We start from the raw sequence: 25470 nt of genomic DNA, 5'->3' as shown, positions 1-25470 counted from the left end.
AGCCTCGTAGACGTATTATTCATTAATGCTCTAAGTAACGTTCTAAATCATTTCATACAATAAACTTTATTTTCACCGAATTTTGATTTTGAATTTTCGCGCGTTTCGTCAAGCGCCACCTCGCGTTTTGTCGTCAGCCTCTTCGTAAAAGAGCAAGCTTCATATCTTCAGCGAGTAATATTCACGGTTGAATGAGATCTGCCGATTGTTGTTGTTCGTGGATGAGCGAGGGCCCGAGAGCCAACCAGGAACCGAGAATTTAAGCCAGTTGTTTTCAGCGGCTAGTGCATGTTGGTCGTGCGTTGATTATCGAAGTGTGATCTCTATTTTTTAACTGAATAAGAATATAAATATACCATATAAAGTACGAATCAGTGCCGAAAAGACAGATAGAAGATAATAAAGTGTCCTGGGCGGGGAGGCCCGTGGGGGTTTAGGTTAAAGTTATTTATTTATTTTTTTTATTTTTTTTTTATTATCATACAGTCAGATCTTATCATTTGTTTATGTGGTAAAGTGTGCTGCTTATACGCCGATCAAGTGCGTGTGAATGCGTCTCGGAGGATTCTAGCCTCTCTGTCCACCGACGACGACGAAGACGGAACGAAGAATGTCGCAGCGCGACACAGTAATTCACCTCGTTGCCGGAGGGTGGGTCCAGCACTGCATTTATTCATCCCAACACCGATCGCTCTTCAGTCGAAAGAAATTAGTTGCACGTGAATAATGCGCCGCCGAAATGCCGGCGTATTTTTCCTCTCTCGCCCGGTGCATAACATCGTGGCATCCGTGCGTCGTCGTGTCATTTCTACGCAGTAAAGCCGAGCCTAGGATAAAACCTCCGGCGACCGCGCACACGCGTTCGGCTTTTACTCCGTGTACACACATTGATACATGCATCGCATGTTTTATACAAACGCGCAGCACGTTGTGGGTGTAGGAGGTGGTCGTGCGCAGCGGACGAAGAAAGAATAATACATACATCCGCGTATGTTCGTTTCATAATATCACGTCTATAAACGGTGAAATTATGTTATCGTCATCACTGCGCGACCAGAGCTGAGTCTAAAGATAGATTCTCTTTCATTAAAATTCCGGCGTGATCCCCCCGTGAAGCATAATCGTATGTACATTCTATCATCGAATCATTGACTCGTGGTTCACGAGTAAGTACTCGTCGCATCGATTCCGAGCTTGATTTCTGGTTTCGGGTGAAAACCTGAACGTTGTCGCGTGTGATGACCGAAAAACATAAGAATGAAGTTAGTAACGTTACTGTGTAACGATGCATGTTGAGGAAAAATCGTTACTCCGCACCTCTAGGAATGTCTAAAATTTAGTAAACCATGATAAATAAAATGCACTCATATTTTGCAAAGACAAATCCTCGGAAGTTATTCTAAAATTGCGCAATAATGATTTTTTCACTGATGTTTCGTTACTAACTTCAGCCTTATCGAAAAACAAATGCAATGCGCCGGGTGCCACCGCGAAGGCCACGGGACAGATGCGATGTTGTTTTTTCGATCATTGACATACAAAGCTTACATAGAGTCGAACGGAACCTCGGTTTTTTACAAAAACCGGAGCGTCCTGCTTATCTCCGAGGTAAGAGTCGTAGATGTGGAAAAATGCCATCGATGTTGGCGAAACGCGTAGGTGGAAGCAGCAAGTTACAATTAAAGTTCAAATTGCCGTTGTTATATTCTGGAACTCGTTTCACGGGCACGAACCCAGCTTCAATTTTTTCCACATACCTATATTCGAAGGAGTAACCATTAAACCAGTTTACTCGCTCGTACTCGTCTCAACAAATTAGTCAGCGTTCGATAAACTGATTTCGAAAGGAGGCGCCGCTTCGCGGTACGCGAACTGTTACCTCTGTAGATACACACATGCCTGTATTGTTTGTTTACAAAATCTCACGTGCTAAATTTACAGCCCAACGCATAGATAGCCGGCCAAGGAAATCCGGATTCCTTTACCTCCGCGATAAAGCTGAAAAGACCCGTACACTCACGTAAAAGAAATGTAGCCGAAAATTTTTCAGTCTTCGTTCTCCCATTAGCCCCTACAAAAATGCGTATATTTTTTCTGAGGCCTACGTACCGGCTTATAGAAAATTTCATGTACATATCATACGCGGAGCATGCGAAGACTTCAGTAAATAGTTATCGTAGAATCTGAATATAAAACAACGATATGGCTCGAAAATTACTCAGACTGACCATTTAAATTTGCGGGTTTTCGTTCGATTTCATCCCGCAATATCTCTATGCAAGGGGACCGTCTTCCAAGCTTGTATGTTTTCTACATTTTCCTCTCTTTCCAAACACCGCAAGTCTTCGGCCTGCTTATTTTTACAGAATACAACGCGTAACGCGTAGTATGTTATCATCGAGCTATAGACATACCGGCATTGTTGTTAGTGACAGATGTTCACAATCCAACTCGTTTCCCGCAGTATTTTATGAACACACGTATGTATGTACGCGGCTGCCCACATTCCAGCCACCAGCTGATTGCTGATCATAATACGATCTTAAAAACGCACTCGAGCAATTATTCAGCCTCAAAAAAACTCTTGCCGCCATTTTAATCTCATATAAAATAAACAAAAAATAAAAATAAATAAATAAATAAATAAAAATACGGACAATTCAGTGGCCACAAAATGGTTACGAACGAATCATCAAGTCTAGCAAGTGGGATTGCTTTTTTACAGCAGTAACTGTATACAATAGTCAAATTGTTCTCATTTAGTTTCGAGAAACAAAGTACATAATCCGCAAATTATTAACCGGGCATAGAATCCATTTGATATGTACAGAACTTGGGTGTAATGTATTTAGGAAAAGAAAAAGCTAAGGAGTTGAGAGAAAAACACGACTGAAAAGCACCCCATGGTACTCTGCCCGCAGGGTGGCCGGTACGGTAGGCGCCATAGTCACTTGTCCGTTGGAAGTAGTTAAAACACGGCTACAGTCATCCTCTTCTGGTTTTTACCCACCTTCAGGGCACAAGGAGTTGACATCCGGCCACGTTACTTGCAAAAGTTTCCCGACGCCACAGCAAAGGAGGAGATTATGCACCGGCGGATATCCAAGGTAGATGAAACTACATCATGAAGATGAAATTGGTAACGTTAACGTTCTAACGGTTTACAGTTCGGAAAAAATCGTTGTTGTTTTGCAATTTTAACAAGAAATAATATATATTCATCTTTTGAAAACTCAACTACTTTATTTAGTACTATTAATAAAATTGCGAAACAGCAGTTTTTCCCTCATGTTTCTTTAGGTTAACGTTGTTAACTTCAGTCTCTAAGTATAACTGCATTACTGTATTGAAAAAAGAGAGAGAGAGAGAGAGAGAGAGAGAGAGAGAGAGAGAACAGATCGTATTGAAGTTAGTAACGTTATCGTAACGATTTATGCTGAGGAAAAACCGTTATTTTTCGATTTTGAAATTACCTGAAATTCAGTAAACCGTTACAAAAGAAAAAACTCTCATATTTCGGAATCTTGATTCCTTAAATATTATTGTAAAATTAAGATAACAGTGATTTTCCCCCGATGTTTTGTTACGATAACGTTACTAACGTCGACCACATGAGAAAAGAGCGTTTGTTTGTTTGTTTGTTATCGCTTATCTCAGAAACCGTTCAACCGATTTCGATGATTCTTTCACCATTGGAAAGTGTATTTCTTTCCGATAAACACAGTGCATATTTTCTTGAAGAATATCAAATCTAATTAACCGAAAATTCCAGTGAAACATCAAGTCATACCATCAAACAAGTAATATTCTAAAAAAAAAAAAGACAAGAAACAGAAACACGACGTTTTTTTATAGGTACTCCATGGTGGCTCTGTCCCATTGCGGCGTCTCTCCACCTCCTCCACACAGGCCGCCGGGCCTTGTTGCGTGCCTGAGGTTCATTGTCGAGAACGAGGGCCCGCGGGCCCTCTTCAAAGGGCTAGGACCAAACTTGGTCGGCGTCGCACCTTCCAGAGCGATATACTTCTGCACCTACTCGCAAAGCAAATCGTTCTTCAATTCGGTCTTACCACCTGACAGCCCGATAGTTCACGTGTGCTCCGCATCGGCAGCCGGTAAGTGCAGCTGTGATTGATCGTAATTTTTATTCCCCATTTTCATACGATTTTTTCTGTATTTTGGAATAATTTTCAACCTTTTTGAAATCAGGGAATTTTTTTTCACAAGTGCGAGTGTTTTTTTTTTTTTTTTTGTTTTTTCCTCTTCTTTTGAAACATTTGGGATAAAAGAAAATGAAAATACTTCAAATACTCTTGAAATCATTGGAACTGTAATTTTATCTAGGGATCATTTGAAAGAAAAAGTATGTCTTCTGCACATGCAGGTGAAAAAATTTTCAAATCGTTTGGAAAAGCTGGAAATACTTGGGAAATTTCGATTTTACATGTTAGTAAACACCGGATTCTACTGCACTTATATTATAGAGAGACACGTACTGAAAGTGTGATAAATAAATTATGTTTATAATATACTAATAATATAATATCAGCGAGTCAGGGTAAAATCGAAAGAAGAAAAAAGAAACGTCGATAAACTGCTTACGATATATAGTATATATAGCGCGTGTATATAACAAACTGGAACCATATATAATATCGCACCGGTTATTATTATTTATTTATTTATTTATTTATTTATTCTTGCTCGCTTGTGTATACAAAATAATATGCAAGAAATATAGACAACTTGCGATAATTATGTACGTATATGCACCGTTAGATCGCTGCAGCTGAATGACGGCCGATAACCGGATAGCAATAGGGTCGCAGCTTTTGCTACGTCACGATTCCAGTGAGCACCGGTTTTCGGTACAATATCCAGTTTCACTGTTATCCCGCAATTTTGCACTTTGCTACCCGCCGCGCGACGATAAGCCGTCCTCCAATATCCCTCCGAGTTTCACTTTGCCGATATCGCCGTTTCATTAACGTCACAATAATAACTAATTAATCATGAAAATAATGCAAGAAAAACCCCCTGCGTGTGTTACACAATTTTTTATTTTCATTTTATTATCTTTATTTTATTTTAGTTTATTTTCTCACATATATACCTATGTGATTACCCTCTTTTAAATTCATCTCTTTCTTTAGATTGATTTCTAAGTGCTCTCGCGTATTTAGAAACGTCAATATTAATGACTCGCACTTTTTATAACTAAACTAGCACGATACACACAGAACAGGAAAAACAGATTTGGCATGCCTGTGTCGTCTCTGTTCATTCTATGCCTCGATTTTATATGCACTAAGATTTATTAGAGAAATTCACAAAACCAGCTACAGTGTTATTTCCGGATTCAAAGCCGAACCGCTCTTCGTCCTCAAATAGCGTCGTCTGCTACACGTACGTTTACCGAGTCACGTAGGCACGTGAAAGACTCAGCCTTCAGACCCTTCAGGCCCCATTTTCCATTCATGTCAGTTTGGGGCCTCGGGCGCAGCTGTGCCGCTCTTGTTGTTCTTGTTGTTGTTCGAAAATCTGGTCGTTAGAATTTAAAAAATGCAAATTAAATCATACTTTAAAATTATTTATATCATATCTGAAAATGATTAATTGATCGTTGGTTATCTTAACAACAATAACAACAAGAACAACAACAACAACAACAACAACATCGTAACGCAATTCAATCGCTTTTTATCGCGATATTCACGTATGTCGGAACTTGAATTACGCTGTTATCCGATATGGTGTTAAACGCAGGGTATTTTTAAGTGCGTTGCATTCGGTGCGGTAAACAACAAACGTTCGCAAATTTTGTGCAGCTACCTGTACCAAGAGCGGATCTATTTTAAATTCAGGTAAGCAAATATAATAGACCCCATCCGTAGTTCGATAATTATTCGAGTAAGTAATAGATTGTAAAATGTTTAAACAATAAGAATAATTTCATGTACAGTATATGTATGCTACGTAAATAGATATACGGTGAAATAGATTTTACAATGCTGAGTAAGATCGTAATCGCGATCTACGCAGTTATTCGATATATTGAATAGCAATCAATCATATGCACGCAGGATGCTAGGAATGTGAAACAACAATTAATGTGTTGTTAAGCGACGGCGATTGGTCGACAAGTTATATTTTTAGATACTCCGTATCTTTGGGGTTGTATAATTTCACGTCTACGTACACACAATCCTGCATTATGTATGTGACTACGCATATGTGTATCGCTATACAGACAACTTCCGATTGGCGCTTGATTGGCGCTTGTCGGTGGTTTCGTCCAACCGCTGCAGCACCAGCATCAATATACTATATCAGTACATACGTAGTTTCATACTGTATGAGACGTTGTCTTATTACGCGATCGTTGTTATGTCTCTATTTATGTACCTCCTCTCTGGCTCTTGTGTTATTATTGTACCTCGCCTTATGTATGTACATATATATATATATATAGGTATGCAGCGTACACTTGGCCGCAGTCATTTTTAAGCGGTTAATTTCTTCAACGTCCGTTACGTTGGCAATGCAAAATCAGCCGCAGCGCCACCGACGGCCAGCCGCGAAACTACCTCATTTTTGGAAAGGGAACATCATGATCCGTGACCGTAGAATATTGTGTTTTAGGGTCAGATTATCTTTGTAAACACAACGTAACCCATGATCGTCGAATTTTGGATTTTAGGGTCAGATTATCTTGGTAAACACGACCTTATCCGTGACCGTCGAATTTCATATTTTAGTGTTGGATTATCTTTGTCAACACAAAGTAACCCGTGATCGTCGAATTTTGTGTTTTAAGGTTAAATTATCTTTGTAAACAGAACATAACCTATAAGCGTCGAATTTTGTATTTTAGGGTCACATTATCTTTGCAAAGATGGCGTAATCCATGATCGTCGAATTATACTTTGTACATAGACTGTACGGCTTATAACTGTGGTCAAAAAAAAAAAAATGAAACCGTCGAATTACGTATTATTGTGCTAGATTTTACCGTAACAGTTTAGGTTAGTTTTACAAAGATTGATCCTGTTTCGCGATCGGCCGGTGATGGCGCTGCAGGTTAACTCTGCATTGCCAACGTAACCGACTTGTTGGAAAAATTATCAGTCTCAGAATAACTGCGGCCGAGTGTACATATCAATATCATCTGATTGTGAGACAACCGGTGATGTTCGACAGTCGCAATAACAGTCTAATATTATACAAACCGTCGATCTCAATGAAATCTTTTTACACCATGTCTGTTATTACGTGTGCAACGTGTATTATATACAGATATATTGTCCATACATATATCCACGTATCGTGATTTTATTTTTTTCGTCAATTTGCAGCACTTAACACTCGTAGTTTCTCAAATTTTTTTTTTTTTTTTTTTTTTTTTTCCAATTCTCAAACTTTTTCCAAACGCTTAACTAATTAATTCGATTATCTTTTTCGGTCTTATTGTTAAAACGTAATTATATTGTTGTTGTTATTATTATCATCATCATCATCATCATCTTCATCACTGTACAGAGTATTATGAATATCTACGAGATATCGCGAAAAGGAAAAGGAATTTCTTTTGTTTACGTGTACATATTATAATTATTTGACTTATTTATAATATATATATATATAAATAAAAACTGCGTATGTGAAAAGATAATGAAAATAAAATTTTTGGTTAATCGTTTGATAAGTTGAATAAATATAATATATTTACAGACAATAGCTGCGACGTCATGTGTATAATGTTCATATTGTTATAATCTTTACCCGCGTGTACACAATGATACTTGGTGGTAGGTAAAATAATTATGTTGGTACGTTGACTCTCGATTGATTACAAATTTCTGATCAAACAGCTTTACAATATTATTAACGCGTTATACATATTATAGGTATGCACATACGTATACTGTATTATCGCTGCGTAAAAACTACACACGTCAAGGCTTAATCCAGCCGGCCTTTTTTTTTTTATTATTAGTACAATTTTATCTGTCGATATAACCGAGTCAATTATTTTACACACAGGTATATGCGGCTTTTTACATATACATATATATATTATGCATGCGTATATGTACACACACGCATACACACACACGTTGTATGCTCAAGCGTATGTTCTTAATTACCTCGTATCTACGCCTGTCTCTCAGCGTGTGTATTCACATACATGGCGAAATATCGAGGTCAAGGCCGACCGTTTCCTTAGACTCTCCTCTCGTCGTTTCTTCTCCTTCTAAACGACGATGAAGAAGAAGAAAAAAAAAAAAAAATTTCCGAGCAAATGTAAAAATAAATACTCGTTGAGCAATTTTTTTTTTTTTTTTTTTTTTTTTTTTTTTCTTTTACCCCTTACATACCAATGACGAGGAATTTCGAGTTATGTATGACACGTAAGGAATGATTACAATGAACAACGTGGATAAAAAAAAAATATTCAAGTTTCATCTCTTGAGATGTAGAGCATATTTTTTTTGTTTCAGTTTTTTTTTTTTTTTTTTTTTCAATCATTTTGTTCGCTTTTACACTTCTGTTTCGAAACAGTGATCATCGAAAATATACATGAGTAAGTTTAAACGGTCAGTTGTGTTCTACAGTATTGAAATGAAAATATCACGAATTATAATATATATATATATATATATGCCTGGGCATAATATGTTTAGGCTATACGTGTTTACGTTAGACGCCCTTAGCCCGATTTATTATTATAAAAATGCAAGGTCGTTCTAGTCTTCGCCTGACTATATTCATGTCTTCATTCATCGCGTATAATAATTTATATATATATAATGTTTATGTATTATGTTGATTTTTGTTGTGGTTTTTTTTATTTATTTTTCATCTTTTTTTTTTTGGATGTAAATCTTAAATTTCAAACCTGGCCAGTGCAGCTGGTCTAATTGTAAGTTAAGTACGAATTTTCAAAGTTCAGACAGACCGTTGCACCGTACTTTTTTCAATGTTTTTCGCATACAATATTGTACATACGTATGTATATGTACACGGATACAATAGTTAGATAATATTGCTGACATTTACCGTGTAATTAAGAAAATTGACGGATTTTGATATTTAGATCGCATGATGTGTACATTCGTGGCAAAAATTAACCATCTACCCCCCCTCCCCCCCCCCCCCCCCCCCTCCACGTGGAACGGATACCGCGAAAAAATTTCGTTGAGAAGCGACAAAAGGAAAGTCGATCGTATCTTGTTCCATTTATGTATTTATCTATCCTATCTAATCGGATAAATAATCATTTTTTGTTTATTTTGGCATTCCGCCATTTTTTCTTGTATATACTTTGTGTGTGTGTGTGTATGTGGGCACATATTTTAACCATAGCACACGTCGAAAACGACGGAAATGTGTATTTTATACTTGCAACGGTCGAGCTGTGCGTGCGTGTGCGTGACGTTTGAGATGTTTTGATTTTCAGTTGATTTTTCGTTTTGTTTCTGACGTTTTTTTTTTTTTTTTTGTTTTTTTTTCATGTCTTTTGCGCGCCCGCGAAACAAAGTTGTTTTTCAAAACTTTCACGCAGTTGCACGAATCTATAAATAATTAGTTTCTAATTTAGATTCTGATTAGTCGGTGCAATGGGGAAAGAAGCACGCTAACATTCGTTGACTGAAACTCAATTCTGCTAAACAGCTTCTGCATTCAAGAATACATTATATATATATATATATATATATATATATATATGGATGTGTATACATACATACATATGATATATATGTATGTATATATATATATGAGAGAGAAACTGCCAAGGTGCATTGGCCTGTGTGCTTTGGACGGGTCAGAAGTAGGTCGATACCTCGCGCTAGTTGAATATTTGTTTTTTCTCGCTTCGCTCTCCCCCCCCCCCCCCCCCTTTTTCTTCGTTTTTTTTTCTTCTTTATTCCGGGGAATCATCGATGAATCTGCAAATTGTTTATAGCTATAGACAAACGTACATACATATGTACATCTGTGTATATATATATATATATTTTATTTATTTTATTTTATTTTATTTTTTTATTATTTCTTTCACTCTCATTTGGCGCAACATTTGACAAGCGGTTTTCACTGATTTTGCACTTTGTGTGCGAAATGTTGATTAAAATACGCGTGGCTACGGGAGAAATTGAAATTTTTACTCGGACGATTTTTCAAGCTTGTGAAGTGTAAATAAATTTTCATTTTTTACGGGTCTGGAAAATTTCAGAAATTTTATTTAATTTTTTTTTCATATTTATATAATGCGGTGATTCTTGTTAGACGTTGTCGTAATCTATACAAGCGTGTAATAGAAAATATCGCGATAGTTTTAAACTCGTTTTTTAAGTTTTTAATATCGATTTTTTTCAATCATCAATTGCATCGCGATACAACACGTATATATTATAATCTATATGTATACGAAGAAAGTTTCGACTTGCGTTGCGTTTTCTATTCTTACATGCGTATACACACGACAAGATATAACGCAGCATGCAGGTAATGCAATGTGATCGCATTGTAACCAGCTTATAGTATACATATAAATAAAATATCTAATTTTTTTTCATTCTCTCTGTAATTATAATAATATCATTTCCATTGAGAATGGAGATATAAATTAAAGAGAGAAAAGTAGATTTTCTTAATTTTCTCTTCTTTTTTTGTCCTTCGAATTTATTTATTCAAAATAAAAGTACACTCTTAGTATGAGAATTTTTATTCTTCGAATATTCAGCCGCACAATTTTTGACGAAAAAACGAACAACTGCCAAGCGAAGAAAAATTCTTCTCTAATGTCCTCTTTCTCTAAAATTTTCTGCACGAACGGCTAGCGGATAGCAAAAAAAATATGTTTTATACCGAGAAAATTTTTTTTCCTTGCCCTATTTTTCGAAAAAATCACGGTTAGCGCTGCTTGCCAAAAATTGTTTACACATCTCTCGCGAGAAACTGCCTGTCCGCATGGCAAATAGCCACGAAACCGTGTCTCGCCTGCAATCGGACAATTAAAAATAGGCGAGAAAAAAATATGCTTGATTCGATCGAATCGACGATTGATCGATCGTTTTCGGTTTTTCCCCCGATCCATTTTTCTTTCTCTAGCAACGATCAAGCTACTGTAAAAAAAAAAAATAAATAAAAATAAACTTTCTTAGAGAATTTACATAGAAACGCGATTCGATGTTAAAAATAATTTTATTTCTTTTATTTCTGGTTTTTTTTTTGTTCTTTCTTCGTTTTTACTTCAAACGGAACGTCGATCTTTTTTGTTACTTTATAATATATTATATATTGAATTAATAAGTAAAAAATCATTTTAATAAGACACAACAAACTTTTCGGTATCTTGTTATAGATTTTTATATATACTTTGCATATTTCAATCACGTTTCATTTTCGTTCCAGCAGAAAGAAAATTTTATAATAACTATAATTTTCCTTATGCGATTTAAATGCAGAATTTCGGGCCTTGGCACATCAGCTTGACGTTATCAGCGTCGGTGAATATTTCTTTGACGATTCCGTTGACGGTCACCATCGAGTATCGTCTGCTCCTCGTCCCCCCCAATTCCGGCATTTCGATACCCATTCCCATAGCCTCGGTGAACCTTGCCATCGGGTCAGCCAGCAACCTTACCTGACAATTACGAATGTAAGGAGTGAGGAAAACTTGGCGACCCCTTCGTATCAGGGGTTCCTTTTGGAATTGCAAAATTGTTTATTTTTTTATTCGTTCGTTTAATTTTCGTGGCATTTGATAAACTCTTTGCAAATACACAGCAAAAAATTTACATATTTTCGTCAAAGTACATTTTTCTTGAATAAATATTTTCAAACAATATCTATTCGTTCAACCGAAACTCGAATTTTTCCCATTTAAATTCACCAAGCTGGTCGTACACACGTGGAAAATCTGGAAAACCTGGAAATATGTCAGGGAATTTAAAAGGGGTTATGAAAAACCTGCGATTGTCAGGGGATTTTTAATTTGGACATGGAAAAAACTGAAAATGTCACTTTTCTATCATGGGAATTAGAAATAATTTTTTTACGTTATATTTTTTCTCAATTCGAATTGAATTTTAAACGAATGTAGAAATGACAGGAAAAACTAGGTTTTACGTCATATTATTCATAATCCTGGCAATGTTATGGAATTTTTTTCCCAAAAATTTGTGGTCTTTTTTTTTTTTTTTTTTGCTTTAATGGTACCAATTTGATCTTGGAAGTATTTTTCGGAGAATTAAATCCTCTAATCAAACGTCTGCATTAAGCAATATCCGTAGATCAAACGAAAATTTCGGAAACTGCAAGTCTCAAAATTCGATTGTATAGGGACAAAGTTTAGCTGCTAAACCATCGATTTAAGAACAAGCAATCAGACTTTAGAGAACTTCGTAGGGAAATCTCCGCGTTTGATCGCGAAACGCAAAACATCCGGGAGTCGTAATTTTGGCACTTTTCCCATTTTTGGATAACAGAAGACAAAGACCGAACAACTCTGATTTAATAAAAGAAAAAGAACTTTCGAGGGTGTGTGATAAATTTTTCTCTTATTTTTAGTAATTCACCCGAATCACTGTATGCATGGATATTTATTTATAAACTGTTTTCGTCGAGTTTTATTTTCATTCATCACAAAGATCAGTTCTCTCCTTATCTTCAATTCATATTCGTTTAATAATAATTATTATTATTATCATCATCATCATCATCATCATCTCGATTATAATTACAAATTATATAAACACACAACGCACGTAGGTTGACACGTTTAAAATAGGTATCTATAATTACTCTAGCCAAGAGCTATTTTTTTTTTTTTTTTACAATCAATAGATCAACATATTGCATCTTTGCCAATCAACAAAATTACACTCACCTATAGCGATTGTGACACTATGATGATAATAATAATAATTATTATTATTTGAGATAGACTTGGCAACGATTTTCGCTATCGCAATACACGTATGTACTACGTATGGCAGGAGGGATGCTGCTGATCTAATGTAATACAACCTTGAACTTTTGCTTGTTCATATCTATTCGTTCTCTCTTATTTTTCAATTTTCGTTTCACTTGAGAGACAAGAAATAAAATGAAAAAAAAAAAAAAAAAAAAAAAAAGAAAGATGAGTAGAAAAAGAAATTTTCTGGAGAAAAAAAAAGTTTTGAGAATTAAAAAAAAAACAATAAATAAACAAACAAAATTAATATCAATTCAAAAACTCACTTTTTCATCCGCTCCCTTCGACCATCCCCAGGCGGACAAAACGAATGGATCGTTTACAGCCACGCAAATGATTTCCTCGTATCCTTTGGCTCTGAGTTCGTCAGATCTGGGTGGGTAAAAAAAGTTTTTCTCAGTCATTTCGATTCCTCGTCGTTTTTTTTTTTTTTTTTGTCGTTTTTTATTTTCCTCTTTTTATTTTTCTTTCTATTCTTCAAATTATTACTTCTCGACGAATCCTCTGAGGTGAACACGCGAGCATCCGGGTACAAAAGCGCCGGGTACTCCGAAGATTATGGCTTTTTTATCGGCGATGAGATTCGATATGTTTATCTCGTTGTCCGGAACCTCCTCGTACAATACAACGCTCGGTATTTTTTCACCGATTTGAATATGGCTCATATTTATTCCACACGACGCACTGATATTGTCAATTTCTTTTTATCTCTCTTCTTTTCTTCCACGTTTTTTTTGTCCAAGTTTTTCTTTTCACAAATTAACGGTCATATGGGTATGTCTGTACTTTTATAATAATAACAATAATGATGAAAAAAGTGGTGAAATTATTATAAGAAGAAGAAAATTATATTGTCTTATTAGAGATCGGAGAAATTCTTTGTTAGAAAGAAATAATATATATTAAATAATATTATTATTTAATTTCTTTTTTTGGTTATACAGTTAGCTTTTCATTTTTAACTTGACTGATTATCGAACTGAAAAGAATTTAGGTTATATTTTGTATTACGGTAAATTTTTCGTCTAATGTGTATTTAGCATATCGACGGCTGTGACGGAAGATATTTAGTTGCTCATTTCACGGACGTCTCTGTAAACAAAAATTTTTAAATTATTTGCTCGTGTTTTATCGTCGCAACTCCGTTCCGCACGTTTTTCGATACTAGCTGTAACGTATCGTATCTGCGAATTTACTTTGCGCAGAATTATACATTTGCGATTTCCATATTCTTTGGGAGTCGATTTCTTTTTGTCAATAATAATTTACACCGTCTTTGCAAATATTTATTATCATACGAATATACGTTAACAAATAACCTAATAATTGTTGCACAATTTACAAAAGGATAAACAATAATAGCCTGTACTATAAACGTGTATTAATTCTAGTTTCAAAAAAATTTTCTGGCATTGCATAATAATTTTCTCACTTCTCTGCTTCTTATTTTTATTTCTTCATTTATTTTTTAGCGTCTTTTCCTAAGGAAATGTTATGATGTCTTATATGGCCTGTTTTTACAAGGTAGTGCGGAATTTGTGTTTCAGGTTTCGTCGCGTGCACGGCAACGAATCCAATTTGGTTCGTCAAGACGAGGTTGCAGCTGGATCACCATACGAATCGAACGACTGCGTGGAAATGCGTTCAAACGATATATCAGCAATCGGTGAGTTTGTAGATTATATTTTCACATTCTTTTATGTTTTAATGTTTCAATTTTTTCTTTATTTCCGACAACCCTCAAAATTTCCACCACTGTAATAATAACATTCAATTACAACAAACAATAACAACAAACGGTGAAAAACTTAAAATTTCATCACATTCTAACAATTAATAGATTCCAAATCGTACAGCTAAGAAAAATCTTTCTTTGTAACGATCTGCGAAGAGTCTGTCTGAATACTTTTTACCCCGCATCTTTTACGTATCCAGAGTGCACTGCCAACGACTGAAAGGTTTAGCACTTTCAGTCACAGTCGGATGCTCACCATCCCAACTCAAAAATTTCCATTCCCTAGCCTTATCATAGTTTATTTACAACTTTAAACGATCGTTGTTACTTCGTAAAGCCCCAAAAACCCCCGAGTAACAAGTTTCGGGACCAGAATCATCGAAGTTTGATAGTTTTTTCGATTTTACACCCGCTGTACCGGATCCGTCATCTTGGATTTAGAAATGATAAAATTCTGACTTCAAAATCGTGATCACCGACCCGGAAAACCTTCGTGTAACGAAAATTTAGGCCAGAATATTGAGTTGAAAAACGTGTGACTGAACGGCGTTAATGCGCATGCGCTAAGCTGTTCCGTCAGGGCGACCAACATTTTTAAATTCAGATTACACGCCTCCGCGACGTATGTAACCTGAAAAATGTTTGTCACCCTGACAAAAGCGCGACTGCTCTTGCTCTAGAATTTTAACGCATGCGCGTCAAACCATTCGGTCGTTAGCAATTTACTCTTTGTATATAGTGCATTATAGAAACTGTAATAACGACGATCAGACAATTACATTGCTAAGTAATCATCGTCTGTTCCGGAACGTATATAACGTGATCTACGTTGTAGATCACAGTTTCGTAAGACGATATTGCTTCATATATGTATTTGCGTGTGTGCGGTTTTTTTCTTTTTCTTTTTCTTATCAATGACAAACAGTGCGTCGTACTTTACATATAGGTGTTGGTAATTAAATAGTTGGCCCCGTGCTGAGTTGTTGTGTCTGGCCTGGTGCGAACTTTCCTACTAGGTACACTACTTACACATGTACTCTGTGGTCTTCTTATTCTTTTCCTTCTTATTCTTCTTCTTCTTTTTCTTCTTCTCTTTTTCGCCGTTGATTAAGCATGCGAACACATCCCAACGAAAAGACCGAATGAATTTATCGATCACTGTGGTATTGCATATATTTACATGTTTAAATCTATATGTATTATATATAAAATACTGTAGGTTAAGAATAGTAATAATATTTATTTCTGTATATAACGTTATACATTATCTTGAATTCTTTTCGTTCACTATTTCTCATTCAATACATAGTTTTATTTTTTTATATTTCTTTTTCGCTCCAACACTTGTTTCTGCAACTGATAGTTGGAAATATTACATCTTTTGATGGTTTTTAAAGAAGGGAAAGTTATAATTTTAATTCACGTAATGCACGTAGAAGTAAATACTTGTAGAGTAGGGAAGAAATTTTGCGCGAATGATTTGATAGGCCGATTTTAAAATTAAATTTTTCTCGCGAGAAATTTATTTCGAGATTTGTTAACGGCGGTGAATTTTTATAATTTCGTTCCAACATGACGACGTGTAATCGCTTTGTGCATAATTTTCTTTCTTCTCTCTTGACGTGCCAGCCAGCCAGCGGCCAAGATGGACTCAATGCTCCGCGAATAGAAAAGCTTGCTCCGAAAATAAACGAAATCTAAGCTCGCAAACAAGCGCTACCCTGAATATACTCAACTGCCAAGTGGCATAGGTATGCTTACAATGTCGGGTGTATCAACTTCTTTCAATTACATTATACACCGGGTGTGTTGAATTTTCGCTTCATTTATTCACCTCCGGCGCTGATTTATGAACCTTTTTGTATATAAAGCGTTCAAAGAATTTTTTTTTTTTTTTTTTTTATGGTTTGGAGGGGAGAGAAGTAACTCTGTGAATTCGGAAAGTTTGGAAATGTCGCGGAATTTTTTTTATCAAGCTACATTATCGTGACGTTGATAATCTCAGGAAACCTTTCTTTGCAATGAATCACCATTTCGCAAAATTAGAACATGTCTGAAATCATTGCGAACCGTAAAGTATAAAATCGAATCTCTTTACTCTCATTCTTTTCAATTATTTATTGTTCAATTCGTCGGGTTTATATATTATTTTACCAATTTCAACCTCCTGAGCTTTTCGAGTGTGAAAAATTTTGTCAAATGTAATTGAATCGAGTTTTTGGAAATGAAATGGAATCAAGTTTTTTTCTCCATATTTTTACAATTCATACTGAAGTTTATGCCCGAAAATTGTCGAAGGGATAAATATTATCTTTTTATTCTTCCTTAAACCTGGAAAACGGGGAAAATTTTGAAGTTCAATTTTTAAGTCTGCGCTTTAATTATTTTAATTTTGGGAATTCGATTTATTTATAAATGTGTAATATTTGAATAAATAATATTCTTGAGCTTGAGAAAATCTGAAAATATGAATGACCAAATTTACACACAAAAGCTCATCGATATCGATTCTCTCCATTTAAAACCACTTAATGGTTAACAATTTAGTAGAATTGTTTAATTTCACTCTACGGTGGCTTATTTCATTCAGAAGACTATTTTCGATAGGTGAATGAAAACACTTTTTTTTTCTTACAATCACATTGGCGCCGTTAAATATTCAATATCACAGCATTACAGCGATATCTATATTAACTATAATCAACAAATGACAATATAGTAGTAATATTGCTTCTAATTAGTATATTATTATTATTGTTGCTACCATCTGATTCTAACATTAGTAGTAGTATTGCTTCTAGTATTAGTATATCTACTAGTATTATCGATATTATCATTGCTGCTAGCATTTGATACTAGTGTTAGTAGTAGTATTGCTTCTAGTATTAACAAATTGCCTAGTTTTGTTATTATTATTGCTACTACCATCTGATACTAATATTAGTAGTAGTATTGTTTCTAGTATTAATACATCTACTAGTATTATCATTATTGCTGCTAGTATTGGTATTACTGCTAGCATTTGATGCTACTGTAAGTAGTTAGTATTGCTTCTAGTATTAGTACATCTACTAGTATTATCATTATTACTGCTAGTATTGGTATTACTGCTAGCATCTGATACTACTGTAAGTAGTTAGTATTGCTTCTAGTATTAGTACATCTACTAGTATTATCAATATTACTGCTAGTATTGGTATTACTACTATCGTTAGCAGTCTCATTAGTATTGTTATTATTGCTATACAAATTGGTCATAAAATGAATTAGCATCTTGTCTCGAGGTCGGTGCTCTTCGCTGCATCGCGATGCCCTGACAATTTGCAGATACAACGCAGCGCGAGGCTCGCGACACCGACGATGGAAATCTACACCGAGTTACGTCGCTCGTGCTCTTCATATGTGGCGTGCGACACACTGCCGGCCCCCCGCAGTTGCGTTTCCGAGCTCTTACCACGCTGTAGTCGCGTGTGAAGCTTTTTATTGGCTCACTTGGTCGCTCTTCGTTTATGCGTGTGTGTGTGTATATATATATATATATATATATATATATATATATATATATATATATATATATACATATACACATATATGCACGTGAAGAAACATTAGGGGCACAGATCATACATATAATGATTAACGTATGAATGACGAAAAACTTTTCACACATGCATAAAGAATGTGTGAAATTGTATTATCGAATCTACCGCGAGATATGGACCGATAAAAACTGATACGCACAGTTCATTTGTACGAGGCATTCTGTCCGCTTATTCTATAGATATTATTTTGAATTCTTAGATCGGATTCTGCAATTCATTCAGTCATCTCGGATCTCTCGTTTAAAAGTTTATATTTTTATTTTATTGCAAAGTTTTTTCTCCCCTCTCCAAATCCTCGTTTATAATTTTTTTTTTCTTCTTCTTTTTTTTTTTTTTTTTTTACCGGCACGAAAATCTCACGACCCCAAATTTTGTCGAGTAATAAAAGAATTCCGATAAAAGAAATAAATGAAACAATGTTTTTTTCCATTCATTTTACAAATTTCATCATATTTTTTGACGATATGTGCATTTATAGTATAACTATATAGATACTGGTTTGACCTTAGATCTCGAAAAAAATTTTAAGTATATCATGATCGAGAATGATGGATTATTCTAACAGGTATATTTATGTACACGAATTATCAGGTGGCAGGTAACGTTGAATATCGGACCACCTGTACTAATAATTAACCCGGTATATGGTTAATGTACGCTGATCAAATTTTAATATTTCTTTTATCATCATCTATCTACACAACCTTGCGCATTTCACGTGAACTTCACGCCGTGTGAATTATCTCTTATCTTTACCGTACTTAACACCTGCCTGAATCTCACATCCACAGGTATAACAGATCTGCGAATCGCAATTGCAATTCGCAAAGTCTACTTAAATGCAATTCTGTCGAGAGTATTTTTTATCTTTTTCTTTTATATATACGTTATAAGTTGCTGACGAATTGACATTTATCCTTATTTTTCTTTAAGCGTGGGATTAATTATGATCACAACAAAAAATTTTGCGCCCACTTGTCGCGTGCAAAATGATATTGGTACTGATCGATCAACGTGTTATCGTTTTTGTAAGTTTTTATTCTCTTCTTGCAATTCTTTTCTGTTATACTTGACGGAGAAAATTTTCACACAGATTGACTCACAAGTTCGATATTATGATGGTATATAAAAATATTTTTTCTATGACCCCCGTAGCGCGAGTTATCGACTTTCGAATACCAAATAAGCGAATTGCTGACCGTTTAATAAGGCTCTGGTTACAAATGCGCGTTTGTGTAAAGTCTGTAACGTGTGTCTAGATTTAGATATTTATAACTCTGAACTTAAACTGACAATATTGTACGCTGCAATCTTATCGTGGTTTATATGTTCCTCACTGTCAGGGGTCCCGGTTTAATAATATTCGTAAATCGTAATATCACGTGGGATTTTTCCTATGCTGATGGGAAAAAAAAATCTTGTTTGAAGTAAGAAGGTAAATCGTGCTAATTCAATTCACGCACATTAATTTCATTTAGAGTTTAAAAAATACCAAACGTCAGTTATGGAATAATTAAATGTTCTTTAGATGCTAAGTCAAGTAGACGTAATATTGAAAATTTTGCCGTTCGAATTTTTCGAAAAGAAAAGAAATAAAGAAATACAAGAAATAACTCATTCGTGAACATTTTTCTGCTGAAGTGACGTCGCAATCTTAAGACACACTCAGAAATCGATTGAGTAACGATCATTCGAGATAACAGTCAGCGTGCGAAAATTACGTATATCGTTTTTGACGCCCTAGTTAGATGTTCTGATTAAAATTTATCGGTGTTAAATTTTTTTTATTTTTTATCTGAGACCTCGTTTTCATGCCACGTCACGACAGTTCTGCGATGGTTGGAAGTTGATCAAACAGTTGAAAAAATTAATTCTAAGTAAATGCAATAATTCAATTGAGACTTGTAGATTTTTTATTTATTTATTTGTTTATGTTTCATTATTATTATTCTCATTTATTAAATTCGGAACATTTAAATAATTACATGGTACCAAGATCGTTGAGACGACGAAATAAATCAATACTTTATCCCTATAATTCACTACTTTTACGATGCAGCGTTTGCGACATATTATACCTATATTTCCTGTCCCAAATCTATTTTTAACCCTCATTAACTCACAATCAGACCAAGAAATTATGCATAGAAACTTGCACGACCTTGAATCACGTGAACGTTTGCGTAATAAGAGCCGAAGTATTATCGATTCAGCACTTTTAACTCAATTTATAATTACGCCGAAAGTTCGTTAAAAAGATTTGTTAAAAACCGGTATTATTTTAATAAACGAATGGAAAAATTGCAAATGACGTATATAATAATATAGTTTATTTATGTAACAATATATATCATCCACGGTTGTGTCATTAGAATTTACGTAACCATAAATTGTCTTACGATGTATGTTTTTTTTTTTTTTACACACTCTACAATCCAGTGGTAATTAATTGTTTGCTGTCTGCCTTTGCACGTGATTTGCACTGATCTGTAAAATGTGGGTAAAAAAAAATTAAAAATTTTTTAAATATATTATTAGTTTAGGTACTCGGATTTCGTTGGGAAAATTAAACGCATCAAATTTTCAAGATCCTACAACTCAACGTTTGAATTCGTTTTTCAGGGGTTGATCGGCTTCTACAAGGGGATCACAGCCTCTTATATGGGCATTAGCGAGACCGTTGTACACTTCGTTATTTACGAGGCCGTCAAAACCTGGCTAACGACGCATCGGACTCGTTCAGGAAATTTCGACGCCAACTCGAAGACGTCGCGAGACTTTCTCGAGTTCATGGCTGCTGGCGCCTTCTCGAAAACTATCGCTTCCTGCATCGCATATCCGCATGGTAAGAAAAGATCGATGATCATCGACGTGTGTGCGTGTGTGATCGTGATCAGTCCTCAATCAGATCTCATTGCATTTTTATTTGCAAAATTTAATCGAACTTCATAATCGATGATTAAATTATGCAGGAGCAAAATATAAAATGTACTTTTACATTTGAAGTGAATTTTTATCCGCGTCTTTTTTTTTTTTTTTTTTTTTTTTTTATTATTACTAAATTTCATTTTTATCACAACCACAGCTTTTCAGTGATTGGGAAAGTCTCGATACTTGACGAATCGTTCTGCAATATTGTAGTTCGGGAAAGAAGAAAAATTATACGAAGGGTTCACACACATTTGCAAATAACAAGTTTTTACTGGGAGATTTTCATTTTTACAAAAAACTTTTACATGGTTCGGCCAATTTTGGTCAAAATCTGATCAGTCCTACGCTAAGTAAATCCGAACAAACGAAACCATTTTCGAGTTATTTTTGGACAGCAATAAAAATTAACATTTTCGCATATTATAAACTCGGGAATTCTTATCAGTCAATATCGTCGAAAAGAAAACTGTATAAATTGACAATGAGACGAAAATCACGAAAAAAAATTGACAGTCGAAATTTGTTGCGAATACTCAAATTTTCACTCTCGGATTGAATATATAATAATTTTCCTTTTCATCTGGTAAATTGAGGATGTAAAAAAGAGAGAAAAAATAATAATAACAATAAACGTAGCCTGAAGGTCGCGTGCGATTTTCCACCTGGCCTCCAAAGGCCGAACTGCTGTTCTGCACTCGACTGCCAATGCAAACACGCGAAACGTTACACCGCGTGTGAAATGTGCGAAAAAATACAGCACGTGAGGATCTATGAATTAAGTAATAACGGCGGCGTGGATCACGTTCAACATTGACCTTGACCTTGGCCTCGAATCAATCAGCCGTCTTTTAAAATTCGCACATTTAGCAGAGAGCTAGACGGATGACCGAGGAGGATAGAGAAATGGCGTAATATTGAATCGTTGATGAAATTTGTATCACTTTGGTGGAACGAAGGACACTTGGATGATTTGGGACGTCACCTTCTCTTCCTCTTCCTCTTCCTCTTCCTTCATCTACCTGCTGCCTCTGCTGCTGCTGCTTGGCTTGCGTTACGACAAGACCTCTGGATATTCGCCCGGTTGATCTAAAGATAGATTTAAGCTATTTATCTGTGGCGTCGTAACCTGCAGAGCTATGCTATTCCACGCGCGGCTTATTTATCCATGCATAATGCATGCGGATGTCATAGTGGGTGTCAATTTTTACCTCGATTAGATATAAGTAATTTCTGTCACGTGATAATCGAAATTTAAATATTAATTCGTGTCGTGTAACGGATTTGATCTGTAATTCGAGTTTAAGAACGCCATTAGATAGATCACGAGGCTGAAGTTAGGAGTGTGAATGTGTATCGAATCGTTGAAACGGAAATTACTATTTTGTACCTTTGGAATGAGCGGAGACGTTGAATTTACCAAATCAGAGTTTTTTGTTGGGGCTTTATCAACGATTCACTAAATTTCAGGTAATCACCTCAAGTTGCAATGTAACGAGTTCCTCTAAAGATGCATCGTTACAATAACGTTACAAACTTCAGTCTCATATAGATTCTAAAATTTTGAAAATTCCATACTTCGTTTCCCGTGTAAACATTTCTAGCTGAAAATAGAATTTACATTCACTCGGCACAAACAACTCGTGATGAATATGTGACAATAACATCAAACATTCGTAGAATATTTTATTTATCTCTACGTATTTTCCTCATTCGATATTATATTTAACAGAGACGGTATAATCAGGATAAACGTTTGTGGGGTCCAAAGTATGCAGGGGCAAGATGGCGTCGATCTGGGTTATCAGCTGATTTTCTTACGTGAAATGCACTAATAACAATGCACGAACACTTCCGCGTAAGATGTTGGACAAATATTTTTTAACGTTGAATCAATGCGAGCTAAAATACAGCATAAAAAATACGTTTATAATTGAATACGACGCAGTTGGCGAGCGGCATATTTTTTGTCTTCGGATGGCATGGTTCGATACTCCGGATCCCGGTATTACGATCGTAACAACTATATGATACACGTATAAGACGACGAAACGTCATACGTTCCAAAAACGATGTTTACCACTGCATCGTCTCTAAATCAAATCTTATCGCACACGGTCTAGACGAAGAACAATGTAGACACGTGATATTCATGCGGCCGAACAGTTGCAGATACAATCTGATACTTGTGCGCTTTTTTACAGTCGCATAGTATTTCAGCGTAGTAAAATAATGCCTCTTACAGCACGCCGTCTTTGCGTGGGGGAAAGAAGCTCTTTCTTCCACATATATTTACACTGATAACGATAAGGATGTTTCATTCCTTAACTATTATGTACGTTGCTGTAATAAGTCGTGTATAAAGTTTTTTTTTCTGTTTTTTTTGGGGGGAGGGATCGGCTAGGAGGGTGAGCAAAGTTTCGAAACGTGATCCTAAGTCATTTAACCCTATAACAACATTTAGAGTATCGTGAAATCAATTTTAAGTTATCGACTTTACTTGATCATCCCTTGACCTATTTTCTTTGTCGTTGATTTACTAATTTGTTAATTTTTCATTTTTTTTATGGAACTACTCAGAGGTGGCGAGAACGCGTCTTCGAGAGGAGGGTACGAAGTATAGAACATTCTGGCAGACGTTGTCTACGGTGTGCGCGGAGGAAGGTCCCAGGGGGATGTACAGGGGTTTGGCAACTCAGCTGGTGCGACAAATTCCAAACACAGCCATAATGATGGCAACGTATGAAGCGGTGGTCTACGTTTTGACTCGTCAGTTCCAGACACCCTCGGCCCCGTCGTCTACAACCCAATTCTACACGGAAGCCAAGACTAAGAGAGAACTTGCCTAGGAGTTGCTGGTTACCCCCGACTAATCCTGAAACAGGAGTGACGGGGGCTTGCGTTTTGACCGTCAAAATTCGCGTCGACGTGTTTCGAACGTACGAAAAAATTTTCGGTTCGAAAATTACGTCGCAGAAACGTTGGGCTGATATTCAGCTCCGGGTTCATGTTGCTTGGCCGTTGATGTGCCTAGATGGAGTTGGATATCCGTCGAGGTGAGGTTTAAAAGTGAGATTAATCGACAGAGAACCCGAACCACAGCCACAAACACCTAATGAATAATAATGTAATGAATATCGATACAAATTTTTTATACGATGATAATTGTACATCCGTTTTACTGAATTACTGTCGAGGGAGAGAGTATGTAAAACAATGCATAAATTATGGGATGTATACCATCCAAACTTATTTCCACTAGTCAATTTTCATCTCACTTTCTATTTGGATAGTTTGTTCTTTATTTTTACTTTTCTGTACTTTGTGCCTATCGGTCGACGGTTCATGTAATATTTGACGATTAGACTAAATTGCAGTTTCTCTACTCTGTTTCCATGAATGTTGTTACGTTGGATAGATAAAAAAAAGTTAGAGTTCATATGGCGGTACGAAAACAAAGGAAAGATAGGAAATGAGTTTTTTTGTTTATTATTGTTCAATATAAAATCATAAATTTTTAATCAACTTTCTCCCTCAATTTAATTCAAATTGTGTTACGGCAACTCTGTCGCAAAGTATATAGATTCCTTAACTAGGCTGTTATAGGTAAAAGGAAAATTCTTGCATGGGTCTCAAGTTATAAAGTGTCGGAAGTGACTGTACATGAGAACAAATTCAATTTGGGAATGTTTATCACAGGCGGTTATAGGGGGGGGAAAAAATCTGTAGTGACCTAGTGAGTTAGAAGCAATTTATATTTTCTATTCAGTCTATTTTTTTTTCTTTCCCTTTCAAATTAGATTTTCACTATATTTTTCTTTGGGTGTTTATAAACCTATGCTTTAAACCATTGACTCTCTAAATTTGGATTTGATTCGAGACTGTTTTTGGGCACAACTTGATAACTCATGAGTTCCCCGTTGACTGTATCTAAATAGAACGCTATCAACGTATGGATCTCCGTTTGTAAATAAAATCGAATAATTTGTAACGTAGACTTGTAATGATGAGTATATCCTGTATAGTCTGTATAATCGTGAATCGAGAAAAACTAGAAATTAAAAACAAAAAAAAAAACAAAAAAAAAAAAAAAAGAGTTCAATATAATATCAATAAGTATACTTTGTGTATATACAACGTGTACATATACCCACGATGCATAATCAGCATGCATCTGTGGCGAATAATATACTCTGCAAAAACTGATGTTTGGCAACTCGGGG

The 25470-nt window shown here is 35.5% G+C and overlaps 1 protein-coding gene across 3 annotated transcripts; it reads left to right on the top strand.

Moving 5' to 3' along the window:
• Positions 1-192: 192 nt before the first annotated feature.
• LOC124412529 (mitochondrial carrier protein Rim2) lies at positions 193-25470 on the top strand. Of its 3 annotated transcripts, none has more exons than XM_046892480.1 (6): positions 193-651; positions 2922-3107; positions 3856-4115; positions 14530-14648; positions 20942-21164; positions 23828-25470. In XM_046892480.1, exons 1-6 carry the CDS (start codon positions 611-613, stop codon positions 24094-24096), a joined length of 1098 nt encoding a protein of 365 aa, XP_046748436.1. In that variant the 5' UTR covers positions 193-610; the 3' UTR covers positions 24097-25470. The 3 variants fall into 3 exon arrangements, with proteins under 3 accessions (XP_046748436.1, XP_046748454.1, XP_046748446.1); XM_046892498.1 differs by having other exon boundaries at positions 196-651; positions 3017-3107; XM_046892490.1 differs by having other exon boundaries at positions 196-651; positions 2853-3107.

Source organism: Diprion similis, chromosome 2, assembly GCF_021155765.1.
Source record: "Diprion similis isolate iyDipSimi1 chromosome 2, iyDipSimi1.1, whole genome shotgun sequence".
Classification (NCBI taxonomy): Eukaryota; Metazoa; Arthropoda; class Insecta; order Hymenoptera; family Diprionidae; genus Diprion; species Diprion similis.
The sequence above is the reverse complement of the archived record's forward strand: the minus strand, read 5'-3'. Positions and strand labels throughout refer to the sequence as shown.

Bases quoted from the DNA above. Each gene is read 5' to 3' on its own strand.
- LOC124412529 (XM_046892480.1), top strand. From the start codon at position 611: ATGTCGCAGCGCGACACAGTAATTCACCTCGTTGCCGGAGG. The intron at 3,108-3,855 runs GTAGATGAAACT...GTTTTTTTATAG, and splicing joins TGCACCGGCGGATATCCAAG to GTACTCCATGGTGGCTCTGT. The intron at 21,165-23,827 runs GTAAGAAAAGAT...GGAACTACTCAG, and splicing joins CTGCATCGCATATCCGCATG to AGGTGGCGAGAACGCGTCTT.